At 47.8% G+C, this 20461-nt stretch overlaps 1 protein-coding gene across 1 annotated transcript in view; it reads left to right on the forward strand.

Annotated features, from left to right (window-relative positions):
• Positions 1-18191, forward strand: part of LOC306940276 (receptor-interacting serine/threonine-protein kinase 4-like) — a gene marked incomplete at its 5' end in the record, with an annotated part of 44850 nt that extends 26659 nt beyond the window's left edge. Inside the window, 3 exons of the mRNA XM_079525298.1 lie at positions 992-1025; positions 1603-1650; positions 17501-18191. Of these exons, the coding sequence (XP_079381424.1) occupies positions 992-1025; positions 1603-1650; positions 17501-18045 (627 nt within the window). The 3' untranslated portion in view covers positions 18046-18191. The remainder of the gene's footprint in view (positions 1-991; positions 1026-1602; positions 1651-17500) is intronic.
• Between the last annotated feature and the right edge of the window lie 2270 nt (positions 18192-20461).

The raw sequence follows: 20461 nt of genomic DNA on the forward strand, positions 1-20461 counted from the left end.
CGGTCTGTTATAGAGTGGAGCGGTCTGTTATATAGCGGAGCGGTCTGTTATAGAGTGGAGCGGTCTGTTATAGAGTGGAGCGTTCTGTTATAGAGTGGTCTGTTATAGAGTGGAGCGGTCTGTTATAGAGTGAAGCGGTCTGTTATAGAGCGGAGCGGTCTGTTATAGAGTGAAGCGGTCTGTTATAGAGCGGAGCGGTCTGTTATAGAGTGGTCTGTTATAGAGCGGTCTGTTATAGAGCGGAGCGGTCTGTTATAGAGTGGAGCGGTCTGTTATAGAGCGGAGCGGTCTGTTATAGAGCGGAGCGGTCTGTTATAGAGTGGAGCGGTCTGTTATATAGCGGAGCGGTCTGTTATAGAGTGGAGCGGTCTGTTATAGAGTGGAGCGTTCTGTTATAGAGTGGTCTGTTATAGAGTGGAGCGGTCTGTTATAGAGTGAAGCGGTCTGTTATAGAGCGGAGCGGTCTGTTATAGAGTGAAGGGGTCTGTTATAGAGCGGAGCGGTCTGTTATAGAGTGGTCTGTTATAGAGTGGTCTGTTATAGAGCGGTCTGTTATAGAGCGGAGCGGTCTGTTATAGAGTGGAGCGGTCTGTTATAGAGTGGTCTGTTATAGAGTGGTCTGTTATAGAGCGGTCTGTTATAGAGTGGTCTGTTATAGAGCAGAGTGGTCTGTTATAGAGCGGTCTGTTATAGAGCGGTCTGTTATAGAGTGGTCTGTTATAGAGCGGTCTGTTATAGAGTGGAGCGGTCTGTTATAGAGCGGAGCGGCCTGTTATAGAGCGGAGCGGTCTGTTATAGAGCGGTCTGTTATAGAGCGGAGCGGTCTGTTATAGAGCGGTCTGTTATAGAGCGGGGCGGTCTGTTATCAAGAAATAACACACCGCTGAATTTAGCAATTGACCAATCAGAATCAAGCATTCAACCAAGCCATGTAATAAATGCTGATATTCAATAGAAGTCATAATGACATTGAAATGATTGTGTTCAACAGGATGCTGATGGCAGCCCGAAGGATGCACCAAGAGGTGAGATTTGTTTTGTCTTTGTACAGTTTGACAAGTTGTTGTTTCTATTATTATTATAAAAAGAGGGAATACAAAGCATATCCATCTAAACATCATTGCTATAGTGTGTTCAGTAACAGTGTTAAATAGCTCTATATTGTGACAGTAATCATTGCTATAGAGTGTGTGTTCAGTAACAGTGTTAAATACCTCTATATTTTGACAGTAATCATTGCTATAGTGTGTGTTCAGTAACAGTGTTAAATAGCTCTATATTGTGACAGTAATCATAGTATAGTATAGAGTGTGTTCAGTAACAGTGTTAAATAGCTCTATATTGTGACAGTAATCATTGCTATAGAGCAGGGTTCCCCAATACATTTTCCTCAAGGGCCATATTTTGACTAGGGTACCAGTCCGCACGAGCGAGGTCGAGGTCTTGCCCCGAGGTCTATGTACTCTCCTGATTTAGAGAGTACATATACTCAGATTACATAGTAACCAACTGAGTACATATACTCAGATTACATAGTAACCAGTACTGAGTACATTTACTCAGCAGGGTTGATGAGGTGTTGTGTGTACTTTGTGATTTCAGCTCCACCAGTGATTCCTGGCAGCACGGACAGGCGGGACTTCTTACGATGTGAGTACATGGTGGTGTGTGTGTGTGTGTGTGTGTGTGTGTGTGTGTGTGTGTGTGTGTGTGTGTGTGTGTGTGTGTGTGTGTGTGTGTGTGTGTGTGTGTGTGTGTGTGTGTGTGTGTGTGTGTGTGTGTGTGTGTGTGTGTGTGTTACATGTAAAGCGATGAAAAGTATTGACAAGATATGACTAAATACCATCTAGAGCGCCAAAGTCATGACGTCACTCGCTCATCCTGGTTCTAAAGTCATGACGTCACTCGCTCATCCCCTGGTTCTAAAGTCCTGACGTCACTCGCTCAACCCCTGGTTCTAAAGTCCTGATGTCACTCGCTCATCCCCTGTTTCTAAAGTCCTGACATCACTCACTCATCCCCTGGTTCTAAAGTCCTGACGTCACTCGCCCCTCCCCTGGTTCTAAAGTCCTGACGTTACTCGCTCCTCCCCTGGTTCTAAAGTCCTGACGTCACTCGCTCCTCCCCTGGTTCTAAAGTCCTGATGTCACTCGCTCATCCCCTGGTTCACAGAAGTATTTCTCCATGGAGAATAACATGGGGTCATCTTAAAATCGTTTCATAGAAGAAACGACAAAAATAAGCAAACGGTCTGGGCGATATTGTCAGGGAGGTGTCTCTGTATCGTTATATTGTCAGGGAGGTGTCTCTGTATCGTTATATTGTCAGGGAGGTGTCTCTGTATCGTTATATTGTCAGGGAGGTGTCTCTGTATCGTTATATTGTCAGGGAGGTGTCTCTGTATCGTTATATTGTCAGGGAGGTGTCTGTCAAGTTCATTTCCTGTTCAACTCCAAAGGACTAGAGACAACTCGAGATTTCCAACACAATCCAACTTTTTATTTTCCAACTTTGTTGCTTTTGAACTGTTGGCTTCATTTTGTTAATTGGTTGTTAATCAAGTAGGTTGTAAACCTTTGAAGACAGAAAAACAAAGGTTACAACAATGCCAAACAGATAATATTCTTTTTAAACAGCTTATCACTCAATAAGTTATTTATTAACCACTTGTTTTTAAACATAACGTATTTTAAGCAAGCAAATGTCTTTTAAACAATCACATGTATTTTAAACAATTCAATGTTAAATTAAATGACTTAACCTCCAAGCCAATCCAATATTTTAGACAAATTATTAAAGTCAACATTTTAAATGAATCACTTCAAATTAACCATTTAAATGGAACAGATATTTCAAATCAAGTAACCATTTAAGCAGTTGGCATAAAGAAATAAGATAAATAGCTGATCCTTGAGCTTGTAGATCAGCTCTTTTCTAAATAGGCATTTTAAACCTTTTAACATATGAACCATGAATTGTCCACATTTTTAGTAGTCTTTAAATTCTTAATGTAAATTATTTTAACAGTTAACAGTTTGTCTTATTCTTTTGTAATTTATACTTAAACACAAATGAATTAACTTCCAAACCATTGTCAAGTGTGAACACAGAAGGGTGCCCAATTAACCCACAATGAATGTGTTCTACAATGTGTTCCTTAACCCAACCATGAACACATTAAAGCAGTATTGCAGCATTTCAAACAAGTAAATAAACATTTCAACAGACCATTGGCATCTTTGTGCTGAACTCCTGAAATAACTTGTCTTCTCTCTGCCTCCGATTGTTTGAATGGCCTTTTATAGTCTCCAGGTGCTCCTAATGAGCAGCGGCCATCTTTTGTGTTGCACTCTGGGAAGGGTAGTTTTTTGAGATGCCAAGCAAAGGCTCCATTACTGAGTTTTGACTCAACAGTGTCTCTGTATCGTTTGTGACAGTCAGTCAGTCATATTTGATACAGGATTGTTTCTAGTGAAAATGTAACTAATTCAGCAGCAGCTCAGGAAATAATTCCCCGTGCATTTTCCCCATAGACATTTCAAAAAGTATTTCTTATTTCTTCCCTTCAGGAACTTGAACTAGATGGTATAGAACCGGTCCGGTCCACTAGGGGCGCCAAAGAGTAGCCTTCTCCTGACGTCACTCCTCCATGGTACAGGAGCGCGCAGAGGTTTTTGGCTACTATATATAGCTATCTCTTAGCATTGAACATTGCCGTCTTTATTGGCTAAATATGGCATTACAAAATTATATAATTATATCATAGTTTTAATGACATTGAGTTGACGTGGTAACTGTTGCATGATCCCAAAATCACACTTGACTCCCATGTTCTCCCTGCACGCTGCTTACAAGTCCTGGTCCCCATGGGGCGTTCTAAACTCCTGGTCCCCATGGGGCATTCTAAACTCCTGGTCCCCATGGGGCATTCTAAACTCCTGGTCCCCATGGGGCATTCTAAACTCCTGGTCCCCATGGGGCGTTCTAAACTCCTGGTCCCCATGGGGCGTTCTAAACTCCTGGTCCCCATGGGGCATTCTAAACTCCTGGTCCCCATGGGGCGTTCTAAACTCCTGGTCCCCATGGGGCGTTCTAAACTCCTGGTCCCCATGGGGCATTCTAAACTCCCGGTCCCCATGGGGCGTTCTAAACTCCCTGTCCTCATGGGGCGTTCTAAACTCCTGGTCCCCATGGGGCGTTCTAAACTCCTGGTCCCCATGGGGCGTTCTAAAGGCATTCTAAACTCCCTGTCCCCATGGGGCGTTCTAAACTCCTGGTCCCCATGGGGCGTTCTAAACTCCTGGTCCTCATGGGGCGTTCTAAACTCCTGGTCCCCATGGGGCATTCTAAACTCCTGGTCCCCATGGGGCGTTCTAAACTCCTGGTCCTCATGGGGCGTTCTAAACTCCTGGTCCCCATGGGGCATTCTAAACTCCTGGTCCCCATGGGGCGTTCTAAACTCCCGGTCCCCATGGGGCATTCTAAACTCCTGGTCCCCATGGGGCATTCTAAACTCCTGGTCCCCATGGGGCATTCTAAACTCCTGGTCCCCATGGGGCGTTCTAAACTCCTGGTCCCCATGGGGCGTTCTAAACTCCTGGTCCCCATGGGGCGTTCTAAACTCCTGGTCCCCATGGGGCGTTCTAAACTCCTGGTCCCCATGGGGCGTTCTAAACTCCTGGTCCCCATGGGGCGTTCTAAACTCCCGGTCCCCATGGGGCGTTCTAAACTCCCGGTCCCCATGGGGCGTTCTAAACTCCCTGTCCCCATGGGGCATTCTAAACTCCTGGTCCCCATGGGGCGTTCTAAACTCCTGGTCCCCATGGGGCATTCTAAACTCCTGGTCCCCATGGGGCGTTCTAAACTCCTGGTCCCCATGGGGCGTTCTAAACTCCCGGTCCCCATGGGGCGTTCTAAACTCCCTGTCCCCATGGGGCATTCTAAACTCCTGGTCCCCATGGGGCATTCTAAACTCCTGGTCCCCATGGGGCATTCTAAACTCCTGGTCCCCATGGGGCATTCTAAACTCCTGGTCCCCATGGGGCGTTCTAAACTCCTGGTCCCCATGGGGCGTTCTAAACTCCCGGTCCCCATGGGGCGTTCTAAACTCCCGGTCCCCATGGGGCGTTCTAAACTCCTGGTCCCCATCATGCAGGGCTGAGAGACCATGAGACGGGCGATCCGACTATATTATGACGGGTGGTATTGTATTATATACTAGTATGTGCTAGCTGCAGCAAGCCCACAAAAATGCACTAAAGGCCACGTCTTGCAATAGAAAATAAATACTGTTCAATACTGCCAAGCCATGGCAGTATAGACTTATCTTAATAATTTTGACGCTTGTAATGAAGCGTCGGAATCGATAATACATCTATCAGAGTCAAAATCTTAGGCTAATATTGGGGGCTTATAGTTTAATAACACCGAATAGACTGCATTCAAATATCTTTAGCTCAGATTCATTTAATTTCACCAAACTAATACCTTATTCCTTTTGCCTGCTCCACGGAAGTCATCATGTCCTTTGCTTCTTATAATGTTCACAACCAACGGGAGGCATACTATAATCCGACGGAGCATTAGTTCGACATGCGTCCGCACCTCGGACTAGCGCCTCCACCCGTGCTTGCGGTTATGGTTAGGTTAGGGTTTGAACTTTGAGGTGGGTTGTCGTTTTTCGGACCAATGACTAGTCTAACTAAAGTACTGCACCCACAACCAACATGTGTTCATATAACAATATAGAACTAGTCTACATGAGCACAAGCAATGTGGAAATATTGGCAATTGGCCTATAGACTATAATTATGCATAACATAGAATTTGGATAATCATATTTGACAGCATTATCCAACCAATCGCTCTCTATGGCAGTGAGGTTTGGGGTCCACTCAGTCACCAGGACTAGATGGGACAGACAGTCAGGTTTGGGGTCCACTCAGCCACCAGGACTACACTAGATGGGACAGACAGTGAGGTTTGGGGTCCACTCAGTCACCAGGACTACACTAGATGGGACAGACAGTGAGGTTTGGGGTCCACTCAGCCACCAGGACTACACTAGATGGGACAGACAGTGAGGTTTGGGGTCCACTCAGTCACCAGGACTAGATGGGACAGACAGTGAGGTTTGGGGTCCACTCAGCCACCAGGACTACACTAGATGGGACAGACAGTGAGGTTTGGGGTCCACTCAGTCACCAGGACTACACTAGATGGGACAGACAGTGAGGTTTGGGGTCCACTCAGTCACCAGGACTACACTAGATGGGACAGACAGTGAGGTTTGGGGTCCACTCAACCACCAGGACTACACTAGATGGGACAGACAGTGAGGTTTGGGGTCCACTCAGCCACCAGGACTACACTAGATGGGACAGACAGTGAGGTTTGGGGTCCACTCAGTCACCAGGACTACACTAGATGGGACAGACAGTGAGGTTTGGGGTCCACTCAGTCACCAGGACTACACTAGATGGGACAGACAGTGAGGTTTGGGGTCGACTCACCTACCAGGACTACACTAGATGGGACAGACAGTGAGGTTTGGGGTCCACTCAGTCACCAGGACTACACTAGATGGGACAGACAGTGAGGTTTGGGGTCCACTCAGTCACCAGGACTACACTAGATGGGACAGACAGTGAGGTTTGGGGTCCATGGTACAGGAGCGTGCAGAGGTTTTTGGCTACTATATATAGCTATCTCTTAGCATTGAACATTGCCGTCTTTATTGGCTAAATATGGCATTACAAAATTATATAATTATATCATAGTTTTAATGACATTGAGTTGACGTGGTAACTGTTGCATGATCCCAAAATCACACTTGACTCCCATGTTCTCCCTGCACGCTGCTTACAAGTCCTGGTCCCCATGGGGCGTTCTAAACTCCTGGTCCCCATGGGGCATTCTAAACTCCTGGTCCCCATGGGGCATTCTAAACTCCTGGTCCCCATGGGGCATTCTAAACTCCTGGTCCCCATGGGGCGTTCTAAACTCCTGGTCCCCATGGGGCGTTCTAAACTCCTGGTCCCCATGGGGCATTCTAAACTCCTGGTCCCCATGGGGCGTTCTAAACTCCTGGTCCCCATGGGGCGTTCTAAACTCCTGGTCCCCATGGGGCATTCTAAACTCCCGGTCCCCATGGGGCGTTCTAAACTCCCTGTCCTCATGGGGCGTTCTAAACTCCTGGTCCCCATGGGGCGTTCTAAACTCCTGGTCCCCATGGGGCGTTCTAAAGGCATTCTAAACTCCCTGTCCCCATGGGGCGTTCTAAACTCCTGGTCCCCATGGGGCGTTCTAAACTCCTGGTCCTCATGGGGCGTTCTAAACTCCTGGTCCCCATGGGGCATTCTAAACTCCTGGTCCCCATGGGGCGTTCTAAACTCCTGGTCCTCATGGGGCGTTCTAAACTCCTGGTCCCCATGGGGCATTCTAAACTCCTGGTCCCCATGGGGCGTTCTAAACTCCCGGTCCCCATGGGGCATTCTAAACTCCTGGTCCCCATGGGGCATTCTAAACTCCTGGTCCCCATGGGGCATTCTAAACTCCTGGTCCCCATGGGGCGTTCTAAACTCCTGGTCCCCATGGGGCGTTCTAAACTCCTGGTCCCCATGGGGCGTTCTAAACTCCTGGTCCCCATGGGGCGTTCTAAACTCCTGGTCCCCATGGGGCATTCTAAACTCCTGGTCCCCATGGGGCGTTCTAAACTCCTGGTCCCCATGGGGCGTTCTAAACTCCTGGTCCCCATGGGGCATTCTAAACTCCTGGTCCCCATGGGGCGTTCTAAACTCCTGGTCCCCATGGGGCGTTCTAAACTCCTGGTCCCCATGGGGCATTCTAAACTCCCGGTCCCCATGGGGCGTTCTAAACTCCCTGTCCTCATGGGGCGTTCTAAACTCCTGGTCCCCATGGGGCGTTCTAAACTCCTGGTCCCCATGGGGCGTTCTAAAGGCATTCTAAACTCCCTGTCCCCATGGGGCGTTCTAAACTCCTGGTCCCCATGGGGCGTTCTAAACTCCTGGTCCTCATGGGGCGTTCTAAACTCCTGGTCCCCATGGGGCATTCTAAACTCCTGGTCCCCATGGGGCGTTCTAAACTCCTGGTCCTCATGGGGCGTTCTAAACTCCTGGTCCCCATGGGGCATTCTAAACTCCTGGTCCCCATGGGGCGTTCTAAACTCCCGGTCCCCATGGGGCATTCTAAACTCCTGGTCCCCATGGGGCATTCTAAACTCCTGGTCCCCATGGGGCATTCTAAACTCCTGGTCCCCATGGGGCGTTCTAAACTCCTGGTCCCCATGGGGCGTTCTAAACTCCTGGTCCCCATGGGGCGTTCTAAACTCCTGGTCCCCATGGGGCGTTCTAAACTCCTGGTCCCCATGGGGCGTTCTAAACTCCTGGTCCCCATGGGGCGTTCTAAACTCCCGGTCCCCATGGGGCGTTCTAAACTCCCGGTCCCCATGGGGCGTTCTAAACTCCCTGTCCCCATGGGGCATTCTAAACTCCTGGTCCCCATGGGGCATTCTAAACTCCTGGTCCCCATGGGGCATTCTAAACTCCCGGTCCCCATGGGGCGTTCTAAACTCCCGGTCCCCATGGGGCGTTCTAAACTCCCGGTCCCCATGGGGCGTTCTAAACTCCCGGTCCCCATGGGCCGTTCTAAACTCCCGGTCCCCATGGGGCGTTCTAAACTCCTGGTCCCCATGGGGCGTTCTAAACTCCTGGTCCCCATGGGGCGTTCTAAACTCCTGGTCCCCATGGGGCGTTCTAAACTCCCGGTCCCCATGGGGCGTTCTAAACTCCCTGTCCCCATGGGGCATTCTAAACTCCTGGTCCCCATGGGGCATTCTAAACTCCTGGTCCCCATGGGGCATTCTAAACTCCTGGTCCCCATGGGGCGTTCTAAACTCCTGGTCCCCATGGGGCGTTCTAAACTCCTGGTCCCCATGGGGCATTCTAAACTCCTGGTCCCCATGGGGCGTTCTAAACTCCTGGTCCCCATGGGGCGTTCTAAACTCCCGGTCCCCATGGGGCGTTCTAAACTCCCTGTCCCCATGGGGCATTCTAAACTCCTGGTCCCCATGGGGCATTCTAAACTCCTGGTCCCCATGGGGCATTCTAAACTCCTGGTCCCCATGGGGCATTCTAAACTCCTGGTCCCCATGGGGCGTTCTAAACTCCTGGTCCCCATGGGGCGTTCTAAACTCCCGGTCCCCATGGGGCGTTCTAAACTCCCGGTCCCCATGGGGCGTTCTAAACTCCTGGTCCCCATCATGCAGGGCTGAGAGACCATGAGACGGGCGATCCGACTATATTATGACGGGTGGTATTGTATTATATACTAGTATGTGCTAGCTGCAGCAAGCCCACAAAAATGCACTAAAGGCCACGTCTTGCAATAGAAAATAAATACTGTTCAATACTGCCAAGCCATGGCAGTATAGACTTATCTTAATAATTTTGACGCTTGTAATGAAGCGTCGGAATCGATAATACATCTATCAGAGTCAAAATCTTAGGCTAATATTGGGGGCTTATAGTTTAATAACACCGAATAGACTGCATTCAAATATCTTTAGCTCAGATTCATTTAATTTCACCAAACTAATACCTTATTCCTTTTGCCTGCTCCACGGAAGTCATCATGTCCTTTGCTTCTTATAATGTTCACAACCAACGGGAGGCATACTATAATCCGACGGAGCATTAGTTCGACATGCGTCCGCACCTCGGACTAGCGCCTCCCCCCGTGCTTGCGGTTATGGTTAGGTTAGGGTTTGAACTTTGAGGTGGGTTGTCGTTTTTCGGACCAATGACTAGTCTAACTAAAGTACTGCACCCACAACCAACATGTGTTCATATAACAATATAGAACTAGTCTACATGAGCACAAGCAATGTGGAAATATTGGCAATTGGCCTATAGACTATAATTATGCATAACATAGAATTTGGATAATCATATTTGACAGCATTATCCAACCAATCGCTCTCTATGGCAGTGAGGTTTGGGGTCCACTCAGTCACCAGGACTAGATGGGACAGACAGTCAGGTTTGGGGTCCACTCAGCCACCAGGACTACACTAGATGGGACAGACAGTGAGGTTTGGGGTCCACTCAGTCACCAGGACTACACTAGATGGGACAGACAGTGAGGTTTGGGGTCCACTCAGCCACCAGGACTACACTAGATGGGACAGACAGTGAGGTTTGGGGTCCACTCAGTCACCAGGACTAGATGGGACAGACAGTGAGGTTTGGGGTCCACTCAGCCACCAGGACTACACTAGATGGGACAGACAGTGAGGTTTGGGGTCCACTCAGTCACCAGGACTACACTAGATGGGACAGACAGTGAGGTTTGGGGTCCACTCAGTCACCAGGACTACACTAGATGGGACAGACAGTGAGGTTTGGGGTCCACTCAACCACCAGGACTACACTAGATGGGACAGACAGTGAGGTTTGGGGTCCACTCAGCCACCAGGACTACACTAGATGGGACAGACAGTGAGGTTTGGGGTCCACTCAGTCACCAGGACTACACTAGATGGGACAGACAGTGAGGTTTGGGGTCCACTCAGTCACCAGGACTACACTAGATGGGACAGACAGTGAGGTTTGGGGTCGACTCAGCCACCAGGACTACACTAGATGGGACAGACAGTGAGGTTTGGGGTCCACTCAGTCACCAGGACTACACTAGATGGGACAGACAGTGAGGTTTGGGGTCCACTCAGTCACCAGGACTACACTAGATGGGACAGACACTGAGGTTTGGGGTCCACTCAGCCACCAGGACTACACTAGATGGGACAGACAGTGAGGTTTGGGGTCCACTCAGTCACCAGGACTACACTAGTTTGGACAGACACTGAGGTTTGGGGTCCACTCAGCCACCAGGACTACACTAGATGGGACAGACAGTGAGGTTTGGGGTCCACTCAGTCACCAGGACTACACTAGATGGGACAGACACTGAGGTTTGGGGTCCACTCAGCCACCAGGACTAGATGGGACAGACACTGAGGTTTGGGGTCCACTCAGCCACCAGGACTACACTAGATGGGACAGACACTGAGGTTTGGGGTCCACTCAGTCACCAGGACTACACTAGATGGGACAGACAGTGAGGTTTGGGGTCCACTCAGTCACCAGGACTAGATGGGACAGACAGTGAGGTTTGGGGTCCACTCAGTCACCAGGACTACACTAGATGGGACAGACAGTGAGGTTTGGGGTCCACTCAGCCACCAGGACTACACTAGATGGGACAGACAGTGAGGTTTGGGGTCCACTCAGCCACCAGGACTAGATGGGACAGACAGTGAGGTTTGGGGTCCACTCAGTCACCAGGACTACACTAGATGGGACAGACAGTGAGGTTTGGGGTCCACTCAGTCACCAGGACTAGATGGGACAGACAGTGAGGTTTGGGGTCCACTCAGTCACCAGGACTAGATGGGACAGACACTGAGGTTTGGGGTCCACTCAGCCACCAGGACTAGATGGGACAGACACTGAGGTTTGGGGTCCACTCAGTCACCAGGACTACACTAGATGGGACAGACAGTGAGGTTTGGGGTCCACTCAGCCACCAGGACTAGATGGGACAGACACTGAGGTTTGGGGTCCACTCAGTCACCAGGACTACACTAGATGGGACAGACAGTGAGGTTTGGGGTCCACTCAGCCACCAGGACTAGATGGGACAGACACTGAGGTTTGGGGTCCACTCAGCCACCAGGACTAGATGGGACAGACAGTGAGGTTTGGGGTCCACTCAGCCACCAGGACTACACTAGATGGGACAGACACTGAGGTTTGGGGTCCACTCAGCCACCAGGACTACAGGCTGTGTCCTCACTGTGTCCTCACTGCCCAGAGAGGACAGGCTGTGTCCTCACTGTGTCCTCACTGCCCAGAGAGGACAGGCTGTGTCCTCACTGCCCAGAGAGGACAGACTGTGTCCTCACTCTGTCCTCACTGCCCAGAGAGGACAGACTGTGTCCTCACTGTGTCCTCACTGCCCAGAGAGGACAGGCTGTGTCCTCACTGCCCAGAGAGGACAGGCTGTGTCCTCACTGCCCAGAGAGGACAGGCTGTGTCCTCACTGTCCAGAGAGGACAGGCTGTGTCCGCACTGTGTCCTCACTGCCCAGAGAGGACAGGCTGTGTCCTCACTGCCCAGAGAGGACAGACTGTGTCCTCACTGCCCAGAGAGGACAGACTGTGTCCTCACTGCCCAGAGAGGACAGACTGTGTCCTCACTGTCCAGAGAGGACAGGCTGTGTCCTCACTGCCCAGAGAGGATTGACTGTGTCCTCACTGCCTAGAGAGGGCAGGCTGTGTCCTCACTGTCCAGAGAGGGCAGGCTGTGTCCTCACTGTCCAGAGAGGACAGGCTGTGTCCTCACTGTGTCCTCACTGCCCAGAGAGGACAGACTGTGTCCTCACTGTGTCCTCACTGCCCAGAGAGGACAGACTGTGTCCTCACTGCCCAGAGAGGACAGACTGTGTCCTCACTGCCCAGAGAGGACAGGCTGTGTCCTCACTGTGTCCTCACTGCCCAGAGAGGACAGGCTGTGTCCTCACTGTGTCCTCACTGCCCAGAGAGGACAGACTGTGTCCTCACTGTGTCCTCACTGCCCAGAGAGGACAGGCTGTGTCCTCACTGCCCAGAGAGGACAGGCTGTGTCCTCACTGTGTCCTCACTGTGTCCTCACTGCCCAGAGAGGACAGGCTGTGTCCTCACTGTGTCCTCACTGCCCAGAGAGGACAGGCTGTGTCCTCACTGCCCAGAGAGGACAGACTGTGTCCTCACTGTGTCCTCACTGCCCAGAGAGGACAGGCTGTGTCCTCACTGCCTCACTGTAGTCAAGGAGTGGTGGAGACAGAGCTCCACTTCTTGAAAAATATGTGAAAAATATGAACACATTAGAGAAGAATACTATACCCTAAATTCACAGAAATAACAAAAACAAGGATAGAGTTTGACTCTATCCAGGCAATCCCCTACTTATTAGATGAAAAAGCCGAATGTTCCAGGTTGGCAGCAAAATATGTATCAGCCTGCCACAAAATGAGGGACAATGGGTGAACACTATAAGGCCGGCTTTAGACTGCAGTCACATAAAGTCAAATCCGATTCAAATCCGATTTTTTTCTCAAATCCGATCTTTTGGCCCAGTCATTCACACTACCGTTTGCAAGTGACCAAATCCGATCTGTGCATTCAGACTGATTTTAACAACTCAACGCAAAACCGCCCTGCATCGACATATCTGCTTTGGTTACCGTGGTTACCAAAGGAGTTAGGAGCGCAGTAACAGCACACAGTAGGGAGGTGCTGACCACGGGAGACAAACTTTAAAATAGAAAGGAGAGGTCGCACAGCTCGTAGTCCCGATGCCAAAAATATTTGTTATTATACAATACATTGAGAAACAAGTACTGCCGTAGCAGACAACATGCAGCACTCCAGGTTAAAACAAAATCCTTCTAGGTTCAAGGCTCGAGATATAAGTTGAGGTGAAGAAAATGCCATCACTCATTGTATGTCCTTTGCATGATTTTATTTACCTCCGACGAGTCATTATACAATACATTAAAAAGTATTTTTGGCATCGGGACTACGAGCTCTCCTTTCTATTTTAACCAACAACTATCTGACATTGCAGATAGGACCGCGTGTAGCCGTTCTCCTCATTTATCCTCATAAACGGCCTTGTTTCTGTACATTTAGAGAAGTTTAGAATATTGTACGGAATAACGGAGGCATCCTCCAGTGTGTCTCCTCCCCGAGGAGCGCATTGTCATTTCACATCCTACCCGGTTTGCATTTAACCGCACCCCCCCTTCGGAATTCCAATAACTTCTTCATATCGCGTCAAATAAGAACTGTGTTCCAAAAATAAACAAATGATCACAGCGGTTTGACTCAAATGGATATAAAGAATCAACTGACTGAGAGAAAACTCTAATGTTACTGCCACCGAATTATTAACATTTTCGCTAGAAAGAGATTGTATCAAATGAGTGACTGACTGTTGTAACGATACAGAGACACCTCCCCGACATCGTTTTGACAGTTTATTTATTTTTGGACCACAATGCTTATATGAGACAATTTAAAATTAAACTTTTTCGACCCTGGACCAAGGGATGAGCGAGTGACGTCAGGACTTTGGTACAGATTTCACCGTCTGTCCGCTCCGCTGTAGTGCTGACATAATGAAGTGACATTATTCCTATAAAACAAACGTGTGTTGCAATATTGTTTTCCTCTCTTTTCTGTCCTCTCGCTTGTTTTCTTTTGCTCTCGTGTGGTTGTTTTTCTCTCTCTCTTGTTTGTTTACTTAAATAAAAATACTGGCGCTCTGTAATGACGTCATGTTAGTAGCGCTCGGGTCGCGCTACGGGTGACGTTTGGACAGCTTGACATGTGACTCAGGTCACTTCATGTGGTCGTTGCATTCAGACTGATAGGCAATTCACACTGAGACGGACTGAATCCGTTTCATTGGAACCGTTTCCGAATACGGTTGCCTGGTCCCCGATGGCCATGATTCACATTGCCCGAGATTCAACAGCGCACCCGGGTACACTTGCATAACACACTTTAATCCTCCAGATGGCGCTGTGCTTGATGGCTGGCGCTCACGGACACTGACCATCAACTCTGCGACATTGTCTCAAATAAATCCAGACACATATTGCGTTGCCTCTTTGGCTCTTTGCCGTTATACTACTTCACTGTCAGCCTGCCTGCTATTCACTGTGTCAGTCAGTTCTGTGCTCCAGTGTTGTGTTTGATATTAGTTTGCTATGGATTCTACTTTAGCATTATTATTATTTTGTTTTACTTTGGAAACTATGCTAAGCAAAGCCCAAGAGCCACGTGTACTCCGCAGAATAAGATCAGCGCGTACTGCGGTGCTGCGCGTATACGCAGATTCAACAGGAGACGGGCGGCGTTGAGAAATGCGCTGGTGTTGCGTCGTGCAGCGCCTGTGTGTTGTTTTTGTTGACGCTTGGCTCGTCGACTAGAGATCATGTCACGTTCTAAAAAAAACAGTCCACTTCCTTCTTTAGGCACGCATGCCTTCACATTGGAACGATCCGTATCTGAATACACTTCAACGGTCCAGAGACCCGCCCCTCATGCGGTCCCGGGGACGTTTGGGCGATCCGCTCCCGGGAACGGTACGCATCATTCACACTACCACAACATCTGCCAAGTGGTCCCGAGTGCGCACCCGGGAACATAGTGTGAATCGCCCCTGAGACCTCAGATCGGATTTAAATCGGATTTGAAACCACCTCTGGATGTGACTCAAGTCACATTTGAAAAAATCGGATTCCATGTGACCTGTCTGCATTTAGACTTATTTAAGCAAATCGGATTTCTATCTTGAAGTGACACAGATCTGATTCAGGCTAGATTTGGTCTACTACAATGAATAGATCAATGTAATTTTGCTAATGTTTTCCCTTGTCTTGTTTATATTATTTGTTCTGATTCTGAATATGTATAATTTATTATTTTGTTTCATGCACTGTATAACACTGACACCACGGCGCGTAAACAGCGCCTCAAACTGTGACTCCGCCCACCACCGGGGGAAGTTGTGATTTGCGCTCGTTCACTGCAATGCAATTTGCGGCATTTTCAAAACAATATTGAGCAGAGTATCGATTATCAAACGTATTTGAAATGAAATGAAATGATGAAATGAAATGAAATGATTACTATATTTACCCAGGGTATCTGGGCTAAGCTCAAGAACTTGTTTCCAGCCAGGCCCTGCTCATAGAACACATTTCATCGTAGTGGTTCAATGCCTTGTTCAAGGGCACTTCAGCGGTGGTAATTTTAACGTGTCGGACCGCTGATTCGAACTGGCGACCTTCCGGTATCAAGACCGCTCCGCAATCCGTTCGGCCATTGCTGCCACTGCCACCAATGCCATACGTTGAAAGATCTGTTGCCCGTGGACAAGGCAAGCTACCTCCGCAAGTTAGATAGCATCGGCATAGATGTTTGTCCGTATGTGATTAAGGATTGGACCAAGTTGCATTGGCAGCCATAGAAAATTCTTACCCCAGGCTAAAACCGGATGTGACATATTTGGGCGTTCCTGTCTAGCGTGGTGTCAGTGTATAAGAATGCTTGTCATGCCAATAAAGTATATTTGAATTGAATTGAGAGAGAGAGAGAGAGAGAGAGAGAGAGAGAGAGAGAGAGAGAGGGTGGAGAGAGAGAGAGAGGGTGGAGAGAGCTCTCTCAGAGAGGGTAGAGAGAGAGAGAGAGAGAGAGAGAGAGAGAGGGTGGAGAGAGAGAGAGGGTGGAGAGAGAGAGAGGAGAGAGAGAGACAGAGAGAGAGAGGGTGGAGAGAGAGAGAGAGTGGAGAGAGAGGGTGGAGAGAGAGACAGAGAGAGAGAGGGTGGAGAGAGAGAGAGAGGGTGGAGAGAGAGAGACAGAGAGAGAGAGGGTGGAGAGAGAGAGAGAGGGTGGAGAGAGAGAGAGGGTGGAGAGAGAGAGACAGAGAGGGTGGAGAGAGAGAGAGAGAGGGTGGAGAGAGAGAGAGAGAGAGAGAGAGGGTGGAGAGAGAGACAGAGAGAGAGAGGGTGGAGAGAGAGAGTGAGAGGGTGGAGAGAGAGAGAGAGAGACATAGACAACGCATTACTGAGAGAGAGAGAGAGCGAGAGAGAGAGAGAGAGAGAGGGTGGAGAGAGAGAGAGAGGGTGGAGAGAGCTCTCTCAGAGAGGGTAGAGAGAGAGAGAGAGAGAGAGAGAGAGGGGGTGGAGAGAGAGAGAGGGTGGAGATAGAGAGAGGAGAGAGAGAGACAGAGAGAGAGAGGGTGGAGAGAGAGAGAGAGGGTGGAGAGAGCTCTCTCAGAGAGGGTAGAGAGAGAGAGAGAGAGAGAGAGAGGGTGGAGAGAGAGAGAGGGTGGAGAGAGAGAGAGGAGAGAGAGAGAGAGGGTGGAGAGAGAGAGGGTGGAGAGAGAGGGTGGAGAGAGAGACAGAGAGAGAGAGGGTGGAGAGAGAGAGAGAGAGAGAGAGAGAGGGTGGAGAGAGAGAGACAGAGAGAGAGAGGGTGGAGAGAGAGAGAGAGAGACATAGACAACGCATTACTGAGAGAGAGAGAGAGCGAGAGCGAGAGAGAGACATAGACAACACATTACTGAGAGAGAGAGAGAGAGAGAGAGAGAGCGATAGAGAGAGAGAGAGACATAAACAACAGACACAACCGGCTGCTATAGCTACACGCACGCGCACTGAGACAACAGACTGAGCAGTGTTTACAACTTCTGTTCTGACGTGGAAACGTGCGCGCGCGTGTCAGTCTACACACACACACACACACACACACACGCGCGCGCGCGTATACTGTCTGAGACGAGAGACTGTAAAGTTTTGTTGTGACGTAGAAACGTGCGCGCGCGTGTCAGTCCATTTCATCACGTGTGTTTTACTGTGTTTCCTCCAACAGATTCCTCTCCTCTGTCGTTGGATCCAAACACAGCGAACAGAGACCTCCTCCTGTCAGAGAACAACAGGAAGGTGACTTGGCCAGCTGGAGGCCAACGGTATGCAGACCATCCTCTAAGATTCACCCGTTACCCTAATGTGTTGAGTAAAGAATGTATATCTGACCTCCATTACTATGAAGTGGAATGGAGTGGAGAGGAGGTTGAGGTAGCAGTCTGTCAGGATGACGTCAACAGAAAGGATGGGGGTCTATCATGGTTTGGAGCCACTCCTCAGTCATGGGTGTTATGGTACCATGATAGTAATAAACGCTACGTGTTCCGTCACAACAACATTCGGACTGAAGTGTCAGGACCTGTTCCCTCCACAGGGGGGAGCCACAGGGTGGGGGTGTATGTAGATCCCCCAGCAGGTGTAGTGTGTTACTATGATGTGTGTGGAAACACAATGAGTCTCCTTCACACAGAGAGGACGACCTTCACACGCCCCCTGTATGCAGGGATAGGTGTTGTTAATGCTACAGCAGAGGTCTGTGAGATCTGGTGACCATGTTGAACCTCTATACTAACGGCTGAGCGGGGTTCTCCAGGGCTCTGTACTTGGAGCTGTCTAGGAAAATGTTTAATTTCCTTTGTATTTAAAGTGGGTTTTGGCAGGTTTAGTTTAGATTTGGTGAAAATGCTAAATCCTGATGTTTTAAAAAAACATTAGATTAAGTTTGTATTGTAATGTATTGGTGTCACTCAGGGATGAGATTCAAAAAGCATAATAAATACAAGAATAAAATAAAATATCAGAACAGCCTCGTTTGCCGTTTTTTTCTGTGTTTAATGTTGAAACATAAATATTTTATTTAAGGTTTAGTATGAATTGATTTATCATGGAGATAACGACTAATTATTATTAGCCTATTAAACACACACATTCATAAAGCTCATTTACATAAAGTATATACAGTTGGAGGTACAGCATTGTGTAAACATAAAGTATATACAGTTGGAGGTACAGTATTGTGTAAACATAAAGTATATACAGTTGGAGGTACAGTATTGTGTAAACATAAAGTATATACAGTTGGAGGTACAGCATTGTGTAAACATAAAGTATATACAGTTGGAGGTACAGTATTGTGTAAACATAAAGTATATACAGTCCGGAAACGGTTAACAGATCCTGAATCACAGCGAGCTTGTTTGTTTTCTCCTGATGTTGAATTGTTGTTTAAACACGTCAAGGACCCCCATATTAACATATAGGGGAGAACGGGGTAAGATGAACCACTTTTTGCTTAAGTTGTCCTGGAAGCAAAATGAGATGGCAGTAAAATCTAATGATCTACACATATTTATAATAATAATAATAATAATAATAAAGCTTTATTTATATAGCACCTTTCAAGAACAAGGTCACAAAGTGCTGAACAACAAGAGCATATAGAACATATCATACATCCAAAGGCAACAGCAAAAACACAGAATACATTTAAAAAAATAGCAGACCTACAAGCTCATAGCGCGCCACTCGGTGGCGCGCTATGAGCTTGTAGATCTGCTATTTTTCAATAGCTAAATTATAACATTATGGCATATCGAAAAACATAAAAACATATTTCAGGATGTCTTCTATCAATTGAAATGATGAGTAAGCATCTATGACAAAAGGGCCATGAAAATATGACATATGATATAAGTGGTCATGTGGCTCAATTTGCCCCAGGTAAGGGGCAAGTTGATCCAAGTCAAGGGGTAAGTTGAACCACATATTTTAATGTAAAGAGCTTAAACTAGATAAAGTATATACAGTTGGAGGAGGTACAGTATTGTGTAAACATAAAGTATATACAGTTGGAGGAGGCACAGCATTGTGTAAACATAAAGTATATACAGTTGGAGGAGGTACAGCATTGTGTAAACATAAAGTATATACAGTTGGAGGAGGTACAGCATTGTGTAAACATAAAGTATATACAGTTGGAGGTACAGCATTGTGTAAACATAAAGTATATACAGTTGGAGGTACAGTATTGTGTAAACATAAAGTATATACAGTTGGAGGAGGTACCAACCGTATGCAGATCATCCTCTAAGATTCACCCGTTACGCTAATGTGTTGAGTAAAGAATGTATATCTGACCCTCATTACTATGAAGTGGAATGGAGTGGAGAGGAGGTTGAGGTAGCAGTCTGTCAGGATGACGTCAACAGAAAGGATGTGGTTCTATCATGGTTTGGACGGACTCCTCAGTCATGGGTGTTACTGTACTCTGATAGTTATGAACGCTACGTGTTCCGTCACAACGACATTCCGACTGAAGTGTCAGGACCTGTTCCCTCCACAGGGGGGAGCCACAGGGTGGGGGTGTATGTAGATCCCCCAGCAGGTGTTGTGTGTTTCTATGATGTGTGTGGAAACACAATGAGTCTCCTTCACACAGAGAGGACGACCTTCACACGCCCCCTGTATGCAGGGATATGTGTTTATAAAGCTACAGCAGAGGTCTGTAAGATCTGGGGAACATTAACCTGTTAAACCCTCTATAGGCCTACAGCTGACCCCCCCCCCCCCCCCCCCCCTTCTCTACACCAATTAATCTCTTCACCAGAAATAACACCTTATTTCACTGAGGAAAACAGACTAAAAACGATATGATGACTAAAACTACGACTAAATTAAATATGTTGACATCAACAAATACAAACTAGACTAAAACGTCAGGGAGGCACTAGTGGAGATCAGAGAAGTCAGACAAGTGTTAAATTAGGCATTAAGACGCCATGAAGGCAACGCCAGAATACATTTTAGTCGACTAAATCAGCTGTAGAATCAGTCTATTCAAATGATATTATAGTAGATACTTTTTGAATCAATGTGTTTATGAATACATAACTTCAATAGATTGTATTATAATCTATACTTAGTCAATACATTGTTGTCATCATAAACAGTAGATTAATAGTTGTAT

This window comes from Electrona antarctica, assembly GCF_951216825.1.
Source record: "Electrona antarctica genome assembly, chromosome: 16".
Lineage (NCBI taxonomy): Eukaryota > Metazoa > Chordata > Actinopteri > Myctophiformes > Myctophidae > Electrona > Electrona antarctica.